At 45.5% G+C, this 22,995-nt stretch overlaps 1 protein-coding gene across 4 annotated transcripts; it reads left to right on the top strand.

Moving 5' to 3' along the window:
- The first annotated feature begins 19 nt into the window (after nt 1-19).
- On the top strand, nt 20-22,252 carry LOC146182312 (uncharacterized). 4 transcript variants are annotated; one of them, XM_084577405.1, is made up of 12 exons: nt 20-306; nt 5,809-5,906; nt 6,792-6,934; nt 9,736-9,905; nt 10,919-11,032; nt 12,226-12,523; nt 13,462-13,683; nt 14,060-14,418; nt 16,012-16,235; nt 16,787-16,938; nt 17,555-17,947; nt 20,200-22,252. In XM_084577405.1, exons 1-12 carry the CDS (start codon nt 224-226, stop codon nt 21,562-21,564), a joined length of 3,621 nt encoding a protein of 1,206 aa, XP_084433531.1. In that variant the 5' UTR covers nt 20-223; the 3' UTR covers nt 21,565-22,252. The 4 variants fall into 4 exon arrangements, with proteins under 4 accessions (XP_084433531.1, XP_084433530.1, XP_084433533.1 ...); XM_084577404.1 differs by having other exon boundaries at nt 16,769-16,938; XM_084577406.1 differs by having other exon boundaries at nt 297-435; nt 16,769-16,938.
- The last annotated feature ends 743 nt before the right edge of the window (nt 22,253-22,995 follow it).

The raw sequence follows: 22,995 nt of genomic DNA, 5'->3' as shown, positions 1-22,995 counted from the left end.
AATGGGAGCGTCCCAGCGCTTGTTGCTGACGTCGCCCAGCGGGCTGCTTCACGGACGATGACGTTGCGGTCAAATGTGGTGTGTCGTTTGCGAGACGCAGTGTTTTCCCACTTCTGCAGGGATATGTTCGCGATTAGCGCTAACACTTCGACATCACTCTGAAAATTCCCCATAACAAGATCTTCAGTGTGGCGCAGCACATCCGAGAGCCGGCCGCGCGTAGATGGCCCTTGAAAGTGTGTTTGCAAAAGCTCTCCCTAAGGTTGGGCATGCAAACAAAGACACACAGAATGGAGAAATGGAAAGGTCGGGTAACCTACATATTGAAACGCGACTTCTTTCTTAGCGCTAATTGCCTTCCCCCGCAAAAGTACGGCCGATGGCTAAACTGTGCTCTCGAATTGATTTCCCGAAGTGCGGAACCCAACCACCAAGGTAATGGGGGCCACGTCGATAATGGCGGCCGCATCCGGGCTTAGGCCTGTCTGCGGACGCCTCTTCACTTGGGTGCTGGGCGATCTCTTTCGCTTCACTTGTGCATGGTCTAGTCCTAGCGTTCAGGATCTGTAATTCTGATGGAGAGATTTCCTTGCTTCGTTTTTATGTCGCTTTGTAACTTCATGCTGATTTGATGACGGAGGAGCCCTCTAAAAGGGGCGACCCCGCCGTATGTTAACCGCTGTTGATTCCTCCTGTGCCTGTCCGCCAAACGCTCCAGTGATGTCTCATTCGTTGCCTTAGGCCCAAGACGTTTCATTGTAAAAGAGCAGATTTTGCCACTCTCATGTTGTGCATATCTCTATAGTTTATTGCCGGGCCTGTGCATAGTGTTAACGCGCAGCATTTGCGCCGCAGGGCAGCAGATGCGTTCGGCGGCCATCTTAAGAAATTCTTGGGCCACATTTTGCCAGCTGTTGTCTCGCACTTGTGAAAAAGTGCAGTGTTTCTATGCGCTGCTCGAGACCATTGTTTCATTATGTATGCAGTCTGCTGTGATTGTGGTGTAATGAGGCATTTTTCTTTTAAATCAGCGTTTCCGTCAGCGAAACGGACTTCGCACCGCTCGTAATTCGATAAGCTGCAGCTCGTTTTATCCTTGTCCTTAGCTGCGATCGCAGCAGTTGTAGGGACTACCTGATTTTTCCTTCAGGCCCTGGCCAAATGCTGCAAGCTACAGAGACCGTGTTTATTAGTCGCAGCACTTAGGTGCTGAAAAAGTCAGTTACGAGTGAGGAGTTTGCGTTGTAAAAATAGCCTTGCGTAGCGGTTAGCCTTGAGGACAAAACTATAACTTTGTTAGATATCTCGTATTTAGCCCTTTCGCAGCAAACACTGATAACGAGGGAAAGGAATTACGATGGCACTGCTTAAAGCAAAAAACATCAAAAAAGAAATGGCGCGATCTTTTCGGCAGTCGCGTCACGATGCTCGAGGTCACATGCATGGTCACGTGCCCGCGAAGAGTGACAGCTGGCTGTGAGGGCCGAATCGAGCCGATAGGGAAAGTGGACGGCGCAACCGGCGGAAGGAGCCATACCCGGTCTTGCTTTCAGAGCGACAGACGCTTTTATTTCTGGACAAAATTTTTGGTTGTGGAAGTTGCACTCTGCAGGATAGTTTCAGTTTAGTTTCTATCGAGCCGCCTCCCCCCCCCCCCCCCCCTTTTTCGATGAGTCATTACAATTAACATAATATATGCGAAACTATGGGCAGGCAGATGTAAAGTATCTTTTTTTTTTTTTGTTTAATATGATATGCGACTTAAGTGCCTGCTAGAGGGAACAGAAATACTGCTACACTCCAGTAGGACTGCCATGCACAGTAGAAGCTCAAGTGATGCAATTTCTGCCTTATAAAATTTGGTGCAGAACTGTTTGGCAAACCATTTCCACGACATTACTTTAAAAATTTAAATGGACAGTTTAGAAGTCCAACTTAGTAGTCTTGTACCACAGTTTTCTTTGTTAGTTAACCGAGGTAACATGTTGAAATGACTTGCATGTTCATGCAAGCCCAAACAAGTTATGTGAAGAGAGCACTGTTTAGCCATCGCTCAGTACTTCACTGCTATACCATGTGCCGGAACTGCTTTTGGCAGCTTTTTGTGTTGTCAACATTGAAATTGTGGCCAAGTTCAGCAAACACCTGCAGTCTTGGCATTGAGAGCCTTGCCCAGCTCATCCAAAGCTGAATCTTTATATATTTTCCGCCTTCTAGCATCATTTTAATGTCTACGATAGGCGCGAGTTGTTCTTTGGCCGGAAAAATTCCGGCAGCCTGTTTTCAGCCAGAAGGTTTTTGGAAACCTGTTCCTCCTGTTCATTGCTTTTTCTGTTTTCTTAAAACCCGCATACTAAATAGCAATCTTGCCTTGATTAACGACTGTTTGTTAGCTTTAAGGCTCAAGGAGCTAACTAAGGAACTTTTCACTAAAATTTGAATGCAATTTAGAAAAATACTGCCAAGAATTGGAACCAAATGATTTAGAATAATATTTGTAAGCAAGCGTTTAATGACCGACAGAGGGCAGAGCTTTGTGTGACTTGAGGACGTAAATAACCCATTTAATATTTATAGTCAGGGGATAAAATGATCTAATAAAAGTGAATATAGTGTTAACGTGGAATTGCGAGCTAAGCATAATATTGACATTTAAGGAAGCATTTTTTTTTGTGTGTGTGCACGAGTAATGCCAGGCCTCTGGTACCCATCTTAGTGGAGGGCATCGAAATAGTTTAGCTAACTGCCTTGGGTTTCTTTAACATGTTCTTAAATGCTGGCATGGAGTTTCTGCATTTTGTCTCCAGCAAAATGTGACTGCCACTAAGCAGCTTGTATCTTGGCTTGCATGGTGTGCTAGCCAAACCGATCATCCTAAATGCTAGCATATGAAACTTCTCAGTAATAACTGCTACCGGTTTCCTCATATGCTACAGTATAGTTCGGTTTGGGGGGTTTAATGTCCCAAACTGGCATGTTGGCGTTAAGTGACACCATAGTTAGGGACAAAGTCGGGATTAATTTTATCACCTAGGTTTCTTTAACGTGTGCTGACATCGCACAGCACATGGACACTTTTTAATATTGTGCCTCCTTCAAAATATTGCTGTCATAGACAGACTTTTATTCCGTGAATCCTCACGTTTTCTAGTTTTAAGCTCTAGTCTTGGTGCGGTTCTGAGAAGAAAAAAGGGGGGGGGGGTGGGGGGGGGGAGGAGTAGTAAGTCTTCACTTTTTTGAAAAACACTTGAAGAAGCTTGAAATGCAGGCGATGATGGTGCGCTGTAACTATGCATCGACATTGTATGTTCCAAAACTCTGATGGGCTGTGATTCCGTTATGCGTCTATGCATTCTCAGAAGTGCAAAGAAAATTTCCATTGCAGCAATGAATCTGGCTCTGCTCTATATGCTTCACTGTGAAAGGTCAGCATTACAACCTTCTAACGTGCGGCCTGCACATCGTCGGGTATTAAGATGATGCTTCATAAAAGTGCTACTCACTTTAATGAGCTGCGTTAATGTGCTCATCTCAGCAGAATAATTGTTATGCCCACAGCTGGGCTCATCTGGGGTTAAGGGGATTTTGTACAATTGAACATATTTAAGAAAGGGCCTAGTATGCACAGGTTCCACAAGATAGTGTTTTTGAAGCAGCATGATTTTATTCCTCTTCGTAAGAGTTTAGCTTTCTTCTTGGGCTGTTCCAAATACAGGCAAGGTTTTATGTTGTGCTTTGATGTGATCCCAAGGTTGCCGTAAATAAGAGGGAATAAAGAATAAACTCGAGGCTGGGGAGAGTATTAAAAGAGAAAACATTTTTTTTTTGTCAATGCGCCCTTGAAGAGCGATTGCCTGCAAGTTTGTATACATTGCATAATAGCTGACCTTTCAGGCGAGAACATGTGGCACAATTTTATACTACTTTTTTATTTATATCCTAAAAGGCCATATGTGTTCGTGCAGTTCGCTGCGTGGCTTGTGTGGAAATGGAGGTGATTGAATGCTCTTGTGGAGACTGGGTCCGAGCTTGAGCCCATATTTACGGGGAATCGCATTCCAACAGGCATCGGCTGCCTAAAGATTTTTGGCGTCCTCTCTTTAAACATACTTTTTCACTCCTTCACACAAAAATGTACACATTCAATTACAAATTCTCTCCGTATATAAAAACAATATACTAAGCCAAAGGTTAAAATTCAAAATGGCTAGAGAGTAAGCTTATGAGAGCATAAGCATTTGAGAAAGGCAGTTGGGAAGGGTTTGCATTGCCACATCAATGCTTTGCTGTCCTTTTAAAGTTAGTGGGCATGATAGTGATAGTGCACATAAATATGCAGGCCATGCTCGAAGAATTGAGGGGTAAGGGATGGCTGCAGTGCCTGTGTATCGATGGTGATGAAACACGAAAGGCACCCCTCTTCTGTGCGATGTCGGCAGTGCACATTGGAAAGAATCCCGGATGGCTTGACCTAATTCGGAACCCTTTGCTACAGCATCCCTTCTGGCCTCCGTGTCACTGCTGGATATTAAACCCCACAATTTAGAACTTCTTTACAGTTTGATTTTGTTGCACGTATTCTGCTTTGCTGCAGTTGAGCAGCATAGGCACATTTCAAGAGTCAATTCTTGAAAACTGCTTGTCGTGTTCCAGTGTAGTGTAATAAGTGACAATACATATATAATGTCATGACAGTGGCAGGGAGGTTCATGGGACATTCTCACCCTAGGTTATGATTGACTTTGCTGCATGCATATTTTGAGGTATATTTTAGCTTCTCTTCAGAATAACTGAAAAGGGAACAGCACTGGTTGCACGAGAGTGGGCAGTTCATTTTCGTTTAGTCTTCACTTCGAAAACTGCACACAGACACAAATGAAAGGGAAAAATGTACACAAGCACCTAACTTGTATGTGTATTTGAAGGCATAGGAGTATGTGTTACTTTCTATCGAGCAAAATACAAAAAAAAAACAAAAACAAACAAATCACGGAGAGTGGAATGCGAAAAGTGAACATCTCGTGTGGCACTCGTTCGGCAGTGTAGGAGTTCACGTTTTTCTAGAATATTGCAAAAGCCCCTTTTACTAAAGTTGCTGGATCGATGCCATTACAATCCTAAAACCACTTCCCTTCTATCCTTGAATTTTGCCGTCATCAATAATTGGTTCAAAGTTACGCCTAGTTGTTGTTGCCGGGGCAGAGAAGCAATGGGGGCTAGTTGGTTGAACATTTTGAGAAAATTGTGCACACAAGGACACAGGACAAACAACGTTCGCAGGACAATAGCAAAAGGGTTTCATTTAAAACAGTCCGCATGCATGCTCTGTTAAAAAAAATCTCGCAAACTCATTGCGCAGACAGCGACGTCATTACACACTTGCGCTTCTTTATTAGATTTATCTCCTCACTTGTCTTTTCCAGCGTCCCATGTCTGAAACGCTTATATTATTTCTCTTTCCTTTCTGTCTTTTGAATGGCCTTCAATCGTGGTTCCTTCAATGTTCGGCGTCGTTATTGCTGAGCTCAAATTGATAACAAAATGTGAATGCAGGGCATGGATTTGCTTCACCAGTCATAAAGGGTGGGTGATAAAAAATGGAATAGAATCATTTCCAGAATTGCTTTGTTATAGCAGTATCATTTTCTCTCTCTCTTTTTTGCATTGGTCAAGCATAACAGAGCATCATAAAAGATGCCTTCCCATGTCCATATCTCTTTCTCATTGCTTTGGCTTGATGCAAATTTGTGGTGTTAAGCAACAGGTTTGGTCTTTGTCTGACAGCCAGAGTGCTTGATCTTTCAACAGCGTCAACGCAGACCCTGATGATGACGTTCCAGCAGGCGACCTGGAAGAAGGGGAAATCGTCGATTCTGGCCAGGAGGACAGTGATGACCAGAAGCCCGGTGTGTTATCTTTTTTGCAATGTTCAACTGCAAATATTTTTTGTGGCTTGATTTAAGATGACAGAATGTCTGCTGGCATCATTTTTGCCTGAAAATAATTCTTGTTCTATTTTATTTGTAGTAGTAATGATACGAGACATTTTCTCTGAGGCATATTCAGATCCAGTGGTGTTTATATAAATCCTTGTTGGCCTCCACACAAGGTCATATTTAACCTTATATATGACATACTTGGCTCGACGAGTAACTATATAAAGAATGCTGGTTGGTAGTCTAACCTTGCAAGTGGACGTTTCGGGACCCTGCTGGCATTTCTTTAACTGCAAAAGGTCTTCTCGTTGATGGGCCCAGCCCGTAGGAGTATCTTTGTGGGGTGGAATCTGGAACATTTTTACCCATTTTGTTTATGCTATCAAATGTCTTACGCTCAGTTTGTTTAATTGTTTTTGCCTCACCTGTGACAAAGGTGGTGCAAAAGTTGAGCGAAAATTTAGACCACATATCGGTTGAATTTTCTCCATCTCCTGTGCGACAATGGCTGCCACTACTTCAGTGTACATGGAAAAATGGCTGATAGTGTGACGTGAGTGTGACGTGATAGCGGTTATTCATTACAGGCTCTTTTGCAGCTTATGAGAGGCCCATTTTTTTTTTAGTGAGAAATCTCAGTTCTCAAGTGTAGGCCTGCTCCAATTTGTCCCCGGTGTTCCCTAGGTTTCCACGTTTCAAGTTGCTGCCACTGCCCGCGTTTATTTCCACCACGTTTGCTGGGCTCGCTTGGCGTCTCGTGATTCTGACATTTCAAAATCCTTGAGTGCGTGCGCGGGTTTACCTCTGCATGCCATGGTTTCCCGTAGTCACGACGTGCTCGTCACCGTCATGCAGGTGGTGGTGGGAAGCCGTCGGGACCCCTGCTCAAGGGGCCGCCACTGCCCCCCCAGGAGGCGCTGCGGCCATCATTCACCAAGTTGGAGAAGCGAAAGCGTAAAAAGCGCAAGAAGGATGAGCCTGGCGGATCTGAGCCCAAGGTGAGCAGTCGGCTATCCCAGATTCCAAGTTTTCTCGCGCTCATATGCAAAAGGTTGCCAAAATGAGTTGCGAAGAGAGAATGATAAAAAAAAAAAAAACAGTATATCAAACGTAGGTCATACCTGAAGTGGCTAAATAAAATTAGGGGTGAGAGAAATTTATCCCGCGTTCTTTAAAATCTCATAAATTCGCCCTTGAAGGGACCAGGAAAAATGTTTGAACTATCTAAAATCTCCAGAAATCTGATTACTGTTTTGTTGGCGTTTCTGAAGGTAGTGTCCTCAGTTCTTTATTATTTTTAATATACATTAATGACCTCCCATCTCACATAAGATCATCAGTTCGACTGTTCGCTGATGACTCTTTGTGGCACGGGCAGAGGCTCTTTATTTTTCTTTCCTTTTGCATGCCTCAACATAATATATGTTCGCTGATGACTGCATAATTTATCGTAAAATCCATTCTCTCACTGACCATGTCATCTTACAGCAGGACCTGAAGTATGTAACTAGCTGGTGCAGATCATGGCAAATGACACGTAATCCGGAAAAATGCAAAATAATGGCAGTCACTCTGAAGCATTCCCTCTCAACCTACGATTATTCACTCAACAGGATTTCACTAACCCGCACATCTTATAAATATCTCGACGTTCATCTTACCATAAATCTTTCCTGGGCGACACATATTGAAAATATAACTGCCAAAGCATCGCACACGCTCGGCTATCTAAAGCAAAATCTAAACAGCGCTCCCATTTCTAACTTTTCTTCGTCCTCAACTAGAATATCCATCTGCCATCTGGTCACCACATCAAGAGTATCTAATCAAATCCCTAGTAGCTATTCAATGATTACATCCTATGATTACAGCAGCCATTCCAGCGTGACTAACATCAAGTTGTCCTTATCACTCACAAGTTTACAATCAAGTCAGGATCTGCTTATCTTATCTGCTTATCTTATCTGCTTATCTTATCTGCTTAGTGCACAAACTAATCTACAGTCACCATGCATCAACAGTGCCACTTACTAGACCTACTCATACCTCCCACCACCAGAATAATAATATAAGTTTTCAACGTTTATTCGGCCGAACAAATGCATTTAACTTCTCTGCCTTGCCACGGGCTATAAAGGCTTGGAATGGTCTTCCCGAATGCATTGCTAACATATCTGACCCACTAGGATTCAAAAACGAATTGGCTACCTTTTTGAAGTCAGAATAACTTTATATTGCGTTCACTGTTCCATGTTTGGAACCTGTGAGGTATTTGTATAAATAAATAGTGATGGCACTTGGATTTACTACTGTTGCTCAAGTCGCTCAGGTGCCTGTACCTTAGTTAAAAATGCCTTCTAAGCGTCATGGCACTAGTACTATCCTAACCAACAGCATCTGCTGTTTTCTTGCCATTCCAGGGTGATGACGACGAATGTCGTTATTACTATGATGTAAGTGCTATGCCGAGGGAAAAAATATACAAGCTTAGTCTCAGATTTTTGTGGTACGAACAGCGACTCAACAGAAAGCATGTGAAAAACTTTTCTCTTTTTTTGTTTTTATCCTGCAATCTTAGGATGATGATTGCAAGGACCGTTATTACTACAGTGTAAGTTCTCTTGCAAGTGCTTTTCCTTGGCTTCTAGTCTTTGGGGGTACCACATTCGACCGAACGGAAAGTGACAGCTTCCCCCTTTTTTCTGCTTTTTTTCTTGTAAACATAGGACGATGATGATGATGATGAAGATGTTTATTACTACGAAGTGAGTTATTGTACCAGCAGGCATTTTGCTGAAAAGAAATGCATGAGACAAACGTCTAAGCAATGTGAACTTCACACAAAATAGGCGGGCACTGTTTCTTGCAATTCTAGGTTGACGAGGACGAAGATTGTTATTGTTACACAGTAAGTTGTCGGAGTGATCACAGTGCTGCAAAGCTGCGTGTGAGCTCGCCTTGGGTGATTTGGAGTGTGCTTGCTACGTTTAACTGATTCTTCGACTCATTTTAACTCAATGCTCAAATTTTATTTTTTGCAATTGTAGGATGACAGTGATGAAGATCGTTGTTACTCTGACGTAAGTTATTGCCCCAGCAAATGCTGTGCTGGGAAGACGTGTGCATGAGCTTGGAGATCTGGTCTGTAGTCGAATGCAACTTTAAAAAAAATCTGCTGATGTCTCTCAAAGGAGGTCCTACAACCAATGGCACTGACTGACTGACTTTTTTGCCGTCACGATCAATCCAAAACTGAAAACCTGGCTCCTATTTGGCACTTGCATATCAACGTGAAAAGGGGGTTCAGTGGAGAAAAATTCGTTTGACATCTAATTTGACAATCTTCAAGCGTAAAAGAAGAAACATATATTTTTAGAAAGAAGAAAAAATGGTGCTTCTTGCCTTCTCTCTACCATTCCTTGCCATTCTGGCAAGGTCAGGTATGGATGATTGCTCCCATTTTTGCTCCCTCGCACTGAATGGGTATCCCTCTCATTGGAGGTGACATGTGCCGCTTCCTTGTCATAATTCATGTCTTGAATGTCTTGATGTCATTTATTTCTTGTCATAGTGAAGTGCTGTGTTTGGCTGGGAGCACACACACACACACACACACACACACACACACACACACACACCACTCGTGGGAAGGGTCTCGGTGTTTATTGAGCAGAGCAGTTTTCTGGATTGAAGGTCACATCAGTGAACGAACCAGATGTTTGCGAAGAGCGTGCTTTTTGACATTTATTCAGTACGTGCATTTTTGTAAGCTGGGAGTGCTGCTTCTTGGCTTTTGCAGCAAAAGCGGTACGTAGACCATGACCGCATGGTGGATGACACCATATGGTTCTCACCGGACTCTGGCGGCGGGCCGTCCCGTGGGCCGCCTATGCATCATGGACATCATGGTGGCTCCATGCCTCCTAGGGACTTTGGGTCTCCAGGGCCTTACGATGACAACTACATGCAGTAAGTGTGCTACACTTAGTAAATTTAGGCTGTTTACTAGTTCATTGAACAATGTGAAAGGGGAGGGGGAGGGGCTGCATACAGAGGCCCCGCTTGGGAGAGTATTACTCTCTTCTGCGAGTGCTCCTTGAGGAAAGGCATCCTGAAATGCCATTAACATGCACTTTAGTAGAGCTTTTTTGTTTAATACCCATTTTTCTGTTCAAATAGGGAAAAGTTTCCCTTTCTGATTCCCCAGGGAACGCCTTCTAGCAGTCTTCTGTCAAGTCATTAGCCTTTCCAGTTATTACTGGTCTGCTCTAAAGTGGTTCAGAGCTGTGTATAGATTCATTTGAAGGATATCGAGCTTCAAAAAGGAATGCAAGGAGAAAGGTTGTGTCTACAAGTCTAGGAGGTTGGCACTGCATATACTCTTCTGCACATAAAAAATACACCAATAATAGAACGTGTTGCACTTTCAAGGCGTGTGAATAGTGCTATGCTGCTGCTCATGTCCTGATGCATTAGAGGTTTTTTTTAGCCACTAGTTGCACAGGTCTTATGGGATAAAAAGGAAATGAATGAGCTTTGCCGGCTTTTTTTTCTGTGTGTTGTAGAATCGATGCTTCTTTCTTTTTTTCTATACCAGCTGAGAAATTTTTTTTCCGTGCCTTGATCTTTATATATATATATATATATACACACACACACACACTAACCGCATCTAATAAATAAGCAGCATTTTATTAGACCATTTGGCTGCTCGGCTCAGCCTAGGTTAGGAACTGGCATTCTCATTATTGGCTGCATAGTTATGGTGACTAATAGTCATCAGTGACTTCAGAGTATGGGCATTGTTACTTGGCTGCTTTGGATATTAGCTGCTTTTTTGCATTCTTTTTCTTTTTAATCGTTGCTAAGGCTTGTCTTTTTCCGACTTGCATTAGCCGTAAGTCTGAAATAGCCATTAACGCACCGTTTCTGTTTTTGCCTGCTTACTTAAACTTGTTGATTGTTGTTGTTCTCCTTTGTAGCATGGCTCTGCTTGACGACCAGTTGGAATTTGAGCATTTTTGCGCCTCCCGAAGGGTGCTGCTTGACGAAATGCTAAACGATGGCCTACTAATACGCATACATCCGTGCGATATGTAAGCCCCGAATGTTTTGTGTAACACAAAGTGGGAGTATGCTGCATGGGCTGGCATGAAACTAGCACCTTGCATGGGCTGATCGAAGGGCGATGCGATGCTGTGTTTCATCATTTTTTTTGGCTTGGGGAAGGTGGTGGCTGGGAGGTGGCATTGTCCAAAGCTACTAAAGGTTTTTAGTATATTTGCTAGCTCACACTGGAGACAATATTTTAAGGTAAGAGGCACAGTGGTTCTGTTTATGTCAACAGTTTTGACTAATGTGGCTGTGTTAAGCCTGTCTACAACTTTTCCTCTCTGTGCTTCTGCTGTGCCTTTAATTTTTCCCAGAGCCAAGGTAGCCAGTTACCAAAATCAGCTACAGAAAATCTTTCCTTGCCTTTGGATCTGTGTGGTTGACCTTAGTCGCAACGTTTGCAGACCGGTTAGTTTCTGTGAAACACTGGAAAAGAATGGTTGCAACTGCTTCAGAACTTAAAAGCTGGTAATGCAGACCCTGACCATCAGTTTTTCGAGATGTTAGTGCTCTTCTTCAGCAGCATTTGTGATCAGTACTCATTGTTGCCTGCACAATGCCTCGTGAATTGTGCTCATGCATGGTAATATGCTTCAGAGACTCTGCTAGTCCCAGGTGCATGAAACAGCAGGGTTATGGATTTCTTTCTCCTTACTTTTCGTGCTTTGGTTTGCCTAGGGAATCGATTGTCTTTGTTCCCCTGCGAGAGCTGCGATTGCATGCGTTAGTAGCAACAGAACAGAAAAGTTGCGACGTGATGTTGCTCGGTAATTTTTTATTTGGATGTTACATACAGTATGGATTGACCAGCATTGATTGTGATCCATGACGACTTGGAAGTTGTAGCACGCATTTCAGCAATACCTTGCGTTACGAAACACCGTTATTTGGAGACGTGAAGTTTCATGCGGAGGAAAGTGTTGCTCATGCTGAAGGCAGGAATTACATTAAGAAGCTTGTTGCACCTTTGCTAATGCTGACTTTGCACCGAGATTGCGCTCGTGTGAAGCTGATGCAAAATGAGGTTATTCAACAAAATTGTTCATGGCGCACCTTGCATTGGCACCCCACTTCACACGTTAGATAAAATGTTGAAAAATTGCGTGTGTTAAAACTGCTGGAAATCAGATCACTGCGGCGGCCAGTTAACTCCAGGCTGCCTGGTTTTCCCTGTCAGCTCCCCACGGGGAGGAGGTTGTGACTCCCCAGATGGCGGTGGGGGTCCCGATGGTCGCCCGGAAGGCAGCCCACCGCCCCACCGTGGTGGCTTCCAGAGTCCCCGGGGTGGGCGTGGGGGCGGTCGTGGAAAGTCCCTCTTCATGATGGACTCACGGAGACCAGGGCCCCCAAAGAAGAAGAAAAAGAAGAAAATGCTGATGCCAGGTGGCCGGGGTGGTGGTGGAAAGCGTGGTGGTGGGGATGGACCCCCCAAACGCTCGGTCTGCAAGTTTTACCTGGACTCCAAGTGTGTCAAGGTGAGGACTGCAAGTTGGGAAAGTTGGTTCTTGCTATTACTGGGAGATAAAGAGACAATTGCAAAATAAAATGTATGTAAGTAAAGGAGGTTATATGAGGTGTTAGCCAGTGGTGAAGCTAAGCCCGTATGGAAGAGTTGCTTAGAATTCTGAATCCTAAGGCATGGCATTGAGTTGCCATCTGTAATCGCAGTCTACTTTACAAAGGCTTTAAAAAGCCTTTGTATTGGTTCTCGGTACACTGTGTGCGCGATCCACAGTAGAGAGACGGCTGAGTGTTAGGACCGTTGTCAGCCAAAAAAATATTGGCAGTGGCTTAGCTCTGCTATGCCTGGATATACGTATCGTGAAGCATGCGCAGTAGCACACAGGTTAACTGTCGTAAACACTGCTCTGGCTAAAGGTCACATGTCGAAGAGGAGCGCATGCCGGCGGCGGCGAGGAGTGCGCACCGACTGTGGCGAGGAGGGGACGCACCTGCGCCTCTTGTGACGTCACGCAGCTCTCGCGCATGTGCATAACAGGCGATGCACACTGACGCAAAACTCGGCCCTGACCCGCATACGATAGCTTTACACTACAAAAACTTTAAGAAAGAAGACGCTGGTGCGAGTGGTCTTGCACATGCGCATAACGGGCGCACACCACACTCACGCGAAACTCAGCTCTGACCGTTGTAGTGTAGCTGTATGCTACAAAACGAGTCCTTATGTCGAAATATTAATTTAGTGGTATGAGCCTGCCCCTCAGTGTTGTTCGATGTTTTCTTTGTGTGTATGTCTATCTGTGTGCGTTTAAAAAAATTAGCCATGTAGGTTTATTTTATGCTGAGCGAGTAGTAAGGCTGGCTAACGATAAATACCTTTTCTGGCTACTTTCTTCTGGTGACACCTTCTCCCCCCCCCTCCCCTTTTGCCGTCTGCTTGGCACCTGTGCAGGGAGCGGACTGCCCGTTTTCACACGACGTCCCACAGCCCCGCAAGGCTGATCTGTGCAAGTTCTACTTGAGCGGCTATTGCGCACGCGGGGAGCATTGCTCTTTCATGCACCAGGACTTCCCCTGCAAGTTCTTCCACACTGGCGCCAAGTGCTACGCGGACACGGCGTGCCGCTTCTCCCACCAGCCCCTGACAGACGAGACAAGGCGCCTCCTCCACAGGGTCAGTGACCCCCCACACTTCCAAATGGATGATTGCATGTCGGCAAGAGGGTTTACCCCTTTTCTTACTTCTTTGTGATATGCTTTTCGCTTCCTCTGCTTCCAGTCAGCAGGCGTGCTTACACTGTAACCAGAGTCTTATGCTGTATTTTATTGTGGTTTTTTTGGGGGGGGAAGGGGGGGGGGGATACGTTGCTTGTCATACAGTTTTATTTAATGGATTGTGCACAAGCCCGGTTGGCTGTAGATGCGTGCACAGTGAATCAGCCTTGTTAAGGACGTAAGTCTAACTGCACCGCCGTATTTGCAACAGGCTAGCACGCTGCCTTCGTGATTCCTAGTTCTGAGGAGCGCTCTGCACCGGTTCTCACCCGCAGTACCTGGACAACCACAGAGACCGCGGCGACGATGGCGACAACCCTTCAATGGGGCCTGGTGGGCCCGAGCCCCTGGACCGGCCTGATGGTCCCAATGATGACAGGGGGGGAATGAGCAAGTCTCCATGCGATGATTTTGGTGGGCCCCCGCCACTGGGGAAGCGGCCCTCGCTCCTGGGCTCGCCCCCACGGCATGTCAAGGAAGCAGCCGAGACATGGCGCATGCAGTTCCTAGGGGGCGGGGGACCGGCAGCACCCATGCGGGGCGGACAAGGGGGTGCGGGCTTCGGTCCTTCTCAGGGACAACCGATGATGAGCCCACCCAGAGGAGGCCACCCCTTACAGGGATTCTCTTCAAGGCAAGAGAATTTGTTGTTTTTGTTTTGTGAAGCAGTAGCTATGAGTTAGATACACGCCCCTTCTGTTGGCATGTCATTTGTTTATTGGTACCCAAAGGCTCACTAGAAGCGTTACATGAGGGGCAGGCTAACAGATCATCTAATTAGTGTGATGAGAAGGGTTCATGGCCAGGACAGCAAAAGCTTTAGCGGGCAGGTCGTTCCAATCTCTTGCAGTCTGGTTGAAAGTGGACACTCAGAGGTGCATGGACGTCGTTCGGGCGACTGGTGCGAAGTGACGCGTGGTGAGCAGGGGTTATAATGGAATGACTGAAAGGGAAATGATAAAACTTGTGGGAAAGGAAAGGTCTGGCTATATCACAATGGGATTCAAGACTGGGGAGGTTAGCATTTGCTTACAATGATATTATGCTCGTACAATATGAGTAATGAGAATACACGGATCTTACGGCACAGTTTTGAATGGACTCGAGTGTTCTAGAAAGGTTATTTTGTTGGGGGTCCCAGATAGAGCATGAGACTTCTAGTTAGGGCGGACAAGAGTTAAATATATGCGAAAAGTCACACAGAAGCCGGTGCCAGATGCAGGTTGCGTTTTAAAAAACCGAAAGCACGGTTAGCTTTGTTGGTTATGTTCATAATGTGGGTGTTGCAAGAAAGATCCCATGTTAGGCTGATTTTTAAAAATCTTTATGTAGATGCACGAGATCTAGTGTGCCACGTTTCAGGTAGGTATGAGTATGACTGACGGTGATGAAATGAGAACAGTTGTTTTATTAGCATTTACTAGTTAGCGCCACACTTTTCCACAAGTTTTAGGTAGGATTGCAGGTGGTAGCATCTCTACTGTTAGTGATGCTCTAGTAAATGACGCAGTCGTCTGCGAGCAAACAAACGGTAGAAGATTGACAACACGGTGTCAGCTTGACAAGCGAGCAGGGCGAATAGAGGTGTGACTGGGAATGATTGCTTTCAGTACATTTTGATTTTATTTTATTCACAAGATTGTTTTGGGTAGTTAGTCATTAGATAATTCTTCTGCATTTGTCGTCGAATCTGAGCACCATATTCATATCTAGAAAATTCGCAGCGTAAAAAATACTGGAGCGCTGAAAACAAAGTTTGGAATGAGAGGTTCATATTTTCCAAATGTATTAGCGGGTTGAGAGGCATCAATAGCTCGGAAAAGGCGCAGAAAAACGGTGTCAGGGTGCCTCTGTTATTATTATTTTTTAGTTTATTTATTTATTTATTTTTTTTTATTGAGTGAGGAGTTTCACGTAATGTGCTCTGGGCTTCCTTACCGGAGCAGCTCGCAGCTATTCTGGAATTGACCAACGCCACTGGCACAGCCGCAGCCTTTTCTATGAATGTGGCCTGTTTTGACCGTCAATACCTTGCGTGAAGCATGCAAAAAACGGAAAGCATCCATACGTCAAAGGGATGCGAATTATGCATTGTTTGTATTCTCTGTGTGCACATCTGGAAATGCAGTAAAAAGGCTGCTCGGCATAGTTTTAATGTTGCAGTGGGTCTCTCCCACACTTTTTCCATCACCCAAAGAGTCGCGCGGTTGTTGATGCGGAATTGCAGGCCCAGTTTCTACATGGACACCTTGTCCCAGAGTCCGGTGAGAGGATCGATGCCACCGCCCGGCGCGAGCCCTCCTCAGCTGACCGGACCCCTGGCCTTGCATTGCCTGGACGAAGGCTTCAGTGGGATGTCTGGCTCCGTGGGCACCATGCGTCCTCTGCCTCATGGTCAAGTGGCCGGGTTTGGATCTCCAAACATATCATCGCCACCTCTGCAGGACCAGGGTACGTGGTTTTTCTAGAGGTGTCCAGGCTCAGAATTTGTGTGAGGAATGGAAAGAGTGTACCTGGGAAGTCGTATTTCGTATTGTCATAAAATTTAAGCTTGTCGCTGTCTAACGGTGCAGCTTGTAAGCCATTAGTTGCACTTTTGTGAAAGAAGATTGCAGATTGCCATTTTCTGACAATCTTGAAGAGACCGCAAGAATTGTTTTGCTTGATCGAAGTTCGTGTTATCGGTAGTGTCCCCAAAAAGGGATACAAATATGTAGGATATATCCGTGCTTTGTATGAGAACAGTGAGCAAAATAACTTTGCAGTAATAAGAAAGAAGAAAAAAGAGCATTTATTGCCTTGTGAATGAAGTGAGTTGTAAAAGCATCAAGCAAGCTCATGCCACCCCTCTTGGAAGTGTAACTGGGTCTATTTTATTTGCTTTCTGTTTTCCTGCTAGCTGTGCTGTTCAGCTTCTAGTCACGTTTGTCAGCGACAGTATAGTAAATAAATCCCAGCTCTTCCTTCACTGCTCAACATTTCAGGTCCTGGTTTTGTTCCAGATGGTGGCGGCGTGTCACCACGCGGGGTCTTCTGTGACCAAGTCCAAGATCATCCAATGAGTCCACCATCCCAGCAGCAGCAACAGTCCATACCCGGTCTCAGCTTGCTTGGTGCACTGTCGCCGCCACACAACCAGGCTAGCCACAACCAGGCAAGTTTAGCGTGTGATAGCGTGGGTGGGGAAAGATATGACCGCTCTTTTATCTGGCTAGACTGGGTGACTGTTCTTTTGTAATTGTAAAAGGGAGAGTGTGCAAGCTGTCCATTGCGTCAATTCTAAGCAGTCAGGTCGAGCTTCATGGGGAGTATTTCGGTGCGTGTTCATTAATCGTGTACACGTCACACGTTAGAACTTTCATTAGGAAAGCGATGATGTCCTTTACGCTTCAGCCCAATTTGCTATGTAGAATTTCTCCACGTGGTTTGAGCTGTTGCGCTGCCATTGATGTAGGCAGTACATGGCTCACTGCAGTTTCGCAACCATGTCAGGGCAAGATGGCCGGGCTCGCTTTTAATTTTAACTTTAGATGAACTGAAAATTCAGAATTTTTAAAACTTGGGTGTTCGAACAGTTTGACTAGTGAAAGCATGGTGCAAATCGATCAAACAGTAAATGTTATTTGTGAACTAATTCAGAATTTTTAAAACTTGGGTGTTCGAACAGTTTGACTAGTGAAAGCATGGTGCATGGAGCTGGCAGGCAGAGCTCGCACCTGCCTGCGCTTGCTACTCTCACACTGCGAATAAATTTTTTTTGCTGTTTGCAGGCTCCAGCACCGACACAGATTCCAGCAAATGACATAAGCACTGACGAGCCTCGCCAGTCACCTCAGTATCCTGCACCTCACGATGAAGCGGACACGAGCGACGACTCGTCTCACGCATTTACGGACAAAAAGGTGCTTCCACCAAACCTCCCGCGGCGGCAGCGGGAGCTCTTCATGCGGATACAGCAACAGCAGCGGGCAGCCGGGGCAGCAGCGTCTGCCGAGGCACCCATTGCAAGCGGCATGAGTCCAACGGCAACCACTGGCAAGGAAGAAAATCCTGTCCCCACCAAGGTTGAGCCCAAAAACATTGCTGGCCTGGGTAACAGCGAGAGCAGCGATGATGACGAGGACTACGATGACAACCAGCTGCTGAAGAGACTCCAGCGAACGGTGAGCACCTCTGCATTTTCAAGTCATGTTGATTATTGCGAAAGCTTGTTAATTCGACCCCAGTTAATTCAGAAAAAGGGATAAGCCTTACTGTGTGCCATGGGCAGAGCCATATTATTTTTCTTTACTTTTGGGCGGGCTCACCATAGTATATGTCGGCTAATTGTATAAGGCCGTGATGCTGCTATGGACCTGACACCAGTTAGGCCGCATCGGGGTGCAATCGGTACAGTATACGGTCATCAAAATAACATCACTTCGTCAAACCTGAACTGCATATTGCGAAGTTGACCATGTGCCTTTGACGTGCGCTCAAAGGCGAGCGTGACAAAAAAGTGAACGGCCTTGTCTACGAGAATAGGTCTACTTCTTAGTTCTGGTTTGATTTTTACTATTTACGTTATTCACACCAGCTCATGGCGACGGGGGCTGTCGGCTATGCATCCGCCAGCTAACTGATCACAGTCGCACGGTGTTTCATGCGTTCATTGGTGGCACAGGAAGTTTTCCGTGCTTCTATCCGCGTTGTTCTTCCACTGCTCCGAAAATGTGCCCCCGTCAAGTGCTGTTCGGCAGGCCGTCCAGAAGCTTGCTGGAGAAGCTCAACATTTTCGAGCAGTTCTGCTTCGATCCTGCCGACTGCATGCATGCAAGTTTTAAAAGAATTGATAGCAGTGCGAAAAATAGCCATTGTCACATTTTTTTTTCATCTGAAAAGCGCAACCGTTGCCCAGTCTGTCAGCTGATAAATTCCCCATAATGCAAGTGATTCTCGTCACTTTTTTTCGAGGCCGTTCGATGATTCAAACTTCTCTTCCAATCCTGTGAAGTTGTGAAAGCATTGGAAAAATCGTCTGGACAAGGAACAGATACTTCTTTAACTGGGAAGATTGCTTTCAAGAAACTTGCATAGTTTTTTTTTTTTTTTTTTTACTCAAATTGGCTGTGGCTAGATTAGAGGACAATTCATTTTTTATTGGCTCCTTTCCTCAACATAGTGTACTTCTGCATATGCCTTAATTAAGGCGTGTGAATGCTGCAGAACTTCATCACCACACCTGGTTCATAAAATTTCCCAGTCCATGCACTGTATATATTAACTGCACCAGAAACAAAGGCAAACTCACGAGTTGTTCTTTTTTAACCGCTCATAGTTCACAGTGCGTGAACTGCGATCACTGGAAAAGTCTCGTATGGTATATCTTTGTTCCTTGAAATGCTCAATAGCTGTGAGGCAGTGTAGTGTTCAAGGAAAAAAAAAAAGAAATGCACAGTAACTACAAGAATAGAACCTAGCTGCATTCTCCGAGACATTTGCTTCAATGGTTGCAGTGCAAGTTACCATAATAGGGCTACCGTAACTGCATATAGGTAACTGCCACATAACAAACCTCTTTCCATCAAAAGGACGGGCATTGTGCCACTAACGTCTGGTTATAGTAGTTTTAGATCGTATGTTTTCCCAGAAGATGGTTTTCTTCTCAAATTTTTTAAGTGGCTTGTTGAGGTGTTTGCACATCGGAATAGCTTAGCACCAGTTTAGCTTAGCATAGTGTAGCACTAGTACCACAAATCTGCAGATGGCTAGATTTTGTTCATCTATCCTCAGGTCAAAATATGCATGCTCTTTATAGAGAGATCGTTGCTAACCTTGGCTAAAAGTGCTTGATGCTGTACTTAGTTCTCTCCGAGACCACAGCAGTCAAATAGTTCTGTGAAACAGGCGTGGATGACTCCATAATCATTTTATTTCTGTAGTCATTTAATGGCTTAAAATTGTCATGTACCTGCTTGTATGCCTCACTTGCTTTGCTGTCTCAAAGTTATGTTGTAGAAGTCTGCCGAGGAGTTGTCAAAAAAAATTATTTTGCAAACCACGGTGGCTTTGTACATCAGGGAAACGCTCAAGCAATGATGCTTTTTTTATCGTCCCAATTTTCTGACGTCAGGTCCAATGTTTTTTGTTGTTTTTTCTCGTTAATTATATACTGAGCTCCTGTATTTTGGGTTCTTCTTTTTTCTTTAATGCTTGGTATTTTCAATCCTATTGTTCAAGTTCGTATTTTGCTTTCATTGCACTTCTTCCAAAGGGTGGAAATCGGGGTTGACACTACTTGATGAGCGTACAAACTGCAATTTATCAGCTTAAAGGGGAATAAAACGCCTCTTGAAAGGCATTTTTCGATGATGAAGAAAAATAAATGTAACCAAAGAATCAAATTTGTGAAATAACTGTGAGTGTTTCCTTTCAGCCTGTGGAAACGGCAAGTGCGCCTTCAACCAATATTCTTGGCAGCAGCTGCTCCACCACAGCTCCGGCTGCTGTGCTGCCTTCCTCAGTGCTGTTGCCATCCACGGGGTCCATTGACATTGCCAAGGTGTTGGACAGCATCCGGCAACAAACACCCAGCCAGCCGCAGACCAACTTTTGGAAGCAGCTCTTTTCCGGCGTGACGGCTGCGACCGCAGCGGTTGCAACAGTGGCCGAGCCAGCACCCACTTCGTTTCCCTCCATCCCAGCTGCAAGCAGAGATCCAAGGCGGGCGAGAGCCGATGCCCAGCTTGCCAAACTGTCGACAGAGTTGCCCCAGTCGTCACGGGACCCGCGGCTCAGGGACAAGCTGCAACCCGCTCCCAAAGTCAAGGAGGTGGCCTTTATAGAGTCCAAGGACGGAGACGTGCCTTTCCGACTCTCATCAATTTTCAGGGCACTTCCCAACTACGACGACGTTGTGCGCGGAGGCGTCATCCCCGAGTCGAAACTTAAGAACGACCCACGCCTTGCCAAGTATGTGGGCCAAAAGTTGCCGGAAGCTGCAGTGCCGCCGCCTGTGGAAGTGACACCACAGCCAGCAATGCATTCCTTGCCCTCTATGGCCGCATTACCAAAGCCATCCCCTCTTGTTAGGAGGGACCCTCGAATGGCTCGTCATCTCGAACAACAGCTGCCAGCATTAGAAAACAAGCTGCCACTCATTGCAGAGCTGCCAAAGGTCACACCATCTCCGCAAGCTGAAGTCGTTCCCAAAATTGACCCTAGGAAAGCTGCCGCTCTTGCCGCCAATGGAAGCACAGTGGTCCAGCGTGTGGACCCACGCCTTGCCAGACGGCTTGACCAGCAGCAAAAAATGGCTGGGCCAGGGGAGACACCGGCTCCAGTGAAGCCCAGAGATTCAGAAGGCCTTATGGATGTGGAGAAACCGCAGCAGTCAAAACTGCAACCGGAGGCGAAACCGGCTATTAAGCGAGACCCAAGGCAGAAAAGTAGAGATAGGGGTGTCTCAAAACCCAAGGTGAGAGCAGACGGAGCAGGCCGTAAAAATCGGATGGATTATGCGTCGCCTCTGAGCAAGTACGAGAGTGAGGAGGACAGGCCCAGTGGCTATAGCAGCTACCAGCGGAGACCACAGCCACGGCCGCCCGTCCTCCCCGCTGACGTGGTGCCAGCACCTGCCGCCATGCCCCCGCCGCCACCGCCAGCACCTCCAGCTATGCATGACCTGATGCCTCCCCCAGGCGTCATCTCGGACGACCTCTTGTTCGAGGCTGACCAAGCCATGAAGTCATTAAAGGACGTGTTCAAGACAAAGGACCCGACAGCCTCGCCCTTCTGCTGATAAAGGTGTTGGGGGGGGGGCTCTGTAAATAGAATGCTTGAAGGGCCTTCAGGATTTCTGGGACAGGACCCTTTGTGTGTGACGTGTCATGACGAGAGCACACTGTACATAAAGAAGATGTGAGAAGAGCAACCGAGGGCATTGTGTCAAAGGGCGCGTGCGGTCATTGCCAGCACACCGCTGCCCTCGAGAACTGCGTTGCTGAGCACAACCAAAGCAATAGCTTGCCTTGCATGGACACTGTCAGCAGAGGCGTGCCAGTGCAGACTGTGTGGACTGAGCATCCATGTATATAAGGACTCCAGTCTTCAAAAGAAAAGAAAAAAAAAGGCCAAATGCTTACAGTCTGCACTGCTATTCGCAGCGTGCAGAACTGCCGGTGCCTTTGTGGCTTCTTCCTTCTCGCCTGTCATACTGTGCTTGTACGTAATTATCTGTCTCCCACTCTCTTGCCCGGTTAAGGTGGTGTTTTGTAGTAAGGTCTACATGATCCTGTGTACTGGGGTATCGTACGAGTAAATGATGGATTATTGCACAGTGATCATTTTATGTGCGTTTTTGCTTCGAATTCGTTTTCGAAGGTAAATGCCGGACTGACCAAGCCACCAAGTTTTATTGCCGCTCGAGGTGCACATATTTTTGTTCTTACTGGACTGGTGGTACAGAAATAAACATCTTTAACATTGTCGTTTCAAGACCAGCAAAACACTCAATTTGCATGTCCCGTAGCCCTTCCCCAACCCTTTTTCATTTATTTTGTTGTTGTCCTGCCCATTTTAATTACAAACAGGCCAAGCAACATTTGACTTATGTCTAGTATAATTAGTATCTCTGTAGAAGGCATGCAAAAAATAAGCTGGCATAATCTTGCTTCATTGTACACTAATAGTGCCTCATTTACTGCACAATGCACAACTTGCTTGCTACTTCCACACCGAGCACTGCTATATGCTGAGTGCATACTATGCTTTACCATAGTTCCTTTGAACATTCCTGATGCAAATAGCTACCTTCATATGAAGGAAGTATGGTGGTCACTGTTTGATTTCTACTCATTCCACACGGGCACTTAAAAGGACCCGAGAATCCGGTCCTTTTGTTGAAAGGCAGACAGTGTGTAAGTACATCACACAAGTATCTTGCATGGGGCTCAAAGTGCCTTGGAGACAACAAAAGGGTAGTCATGAACAAAAGTTATGCGGACTTTTGGAAGAAGAAAAAATGCTGGAAAGAGATAAGATAGAGCAAGTCATTTAATTTATGTATTTATGACAAGGGTTAATAAATGTTTCACCCTAAGTTTCACAGACCTCTGGAACTGCATATCTATAGAAAACTGCACACCGAGAATTGCATGCTTCATAATGGACTGCTTAATTCTCATACATAGTCTCATCACCCCAAGCAAGAATTTTTGCATAGATTAATATT

This window comes from Amblyomma maculatum, chromosome 8 (assembly GCF_055883805.1).
Source record: "Amblyomma maculatum isolate TAMU_Amacu chromosome 8, ASM5588380v1, whole genome shotgun sequence".
Classification (NCBI taxonomy): Eukaryota; Metazoa; Arthropoda; class Arachnida; order Ixodida; family Ixodidae; genus Amblyomma; species Amblyomma maculatum.
The sequence above is the reverse complement of the archived record's forward strand: the minus strand, read 5'-3'. Positions and strand labels throughout refer to the sequence as shown.

Excerpts from the sequence above, each read along its gene's own strand:
- LOC146182312 (XM_084577404.1), top strand. The coding sequence starts at position 224 with ATGGCCCTTGAAAGTGTGTTTGCAAAAGCTCTCCCTAAGGTTGGGCAT. Across the intron at positions 9,906-10,918 it reads TACGATGACAACTACATGCA|CATGGCTCTGCTTGACGACC; the intron begins GTAAGTGTGCTA and ends TCTCCTTTGTAG. Across the intron at positions 17,948-20,199 it reads TGAAGAGACTCCAGCGAACG|CCTGTGGAAACGGCAAGTGC; the intron begins GTGAGCACCTCT and ends GTTTCCTTTCAG.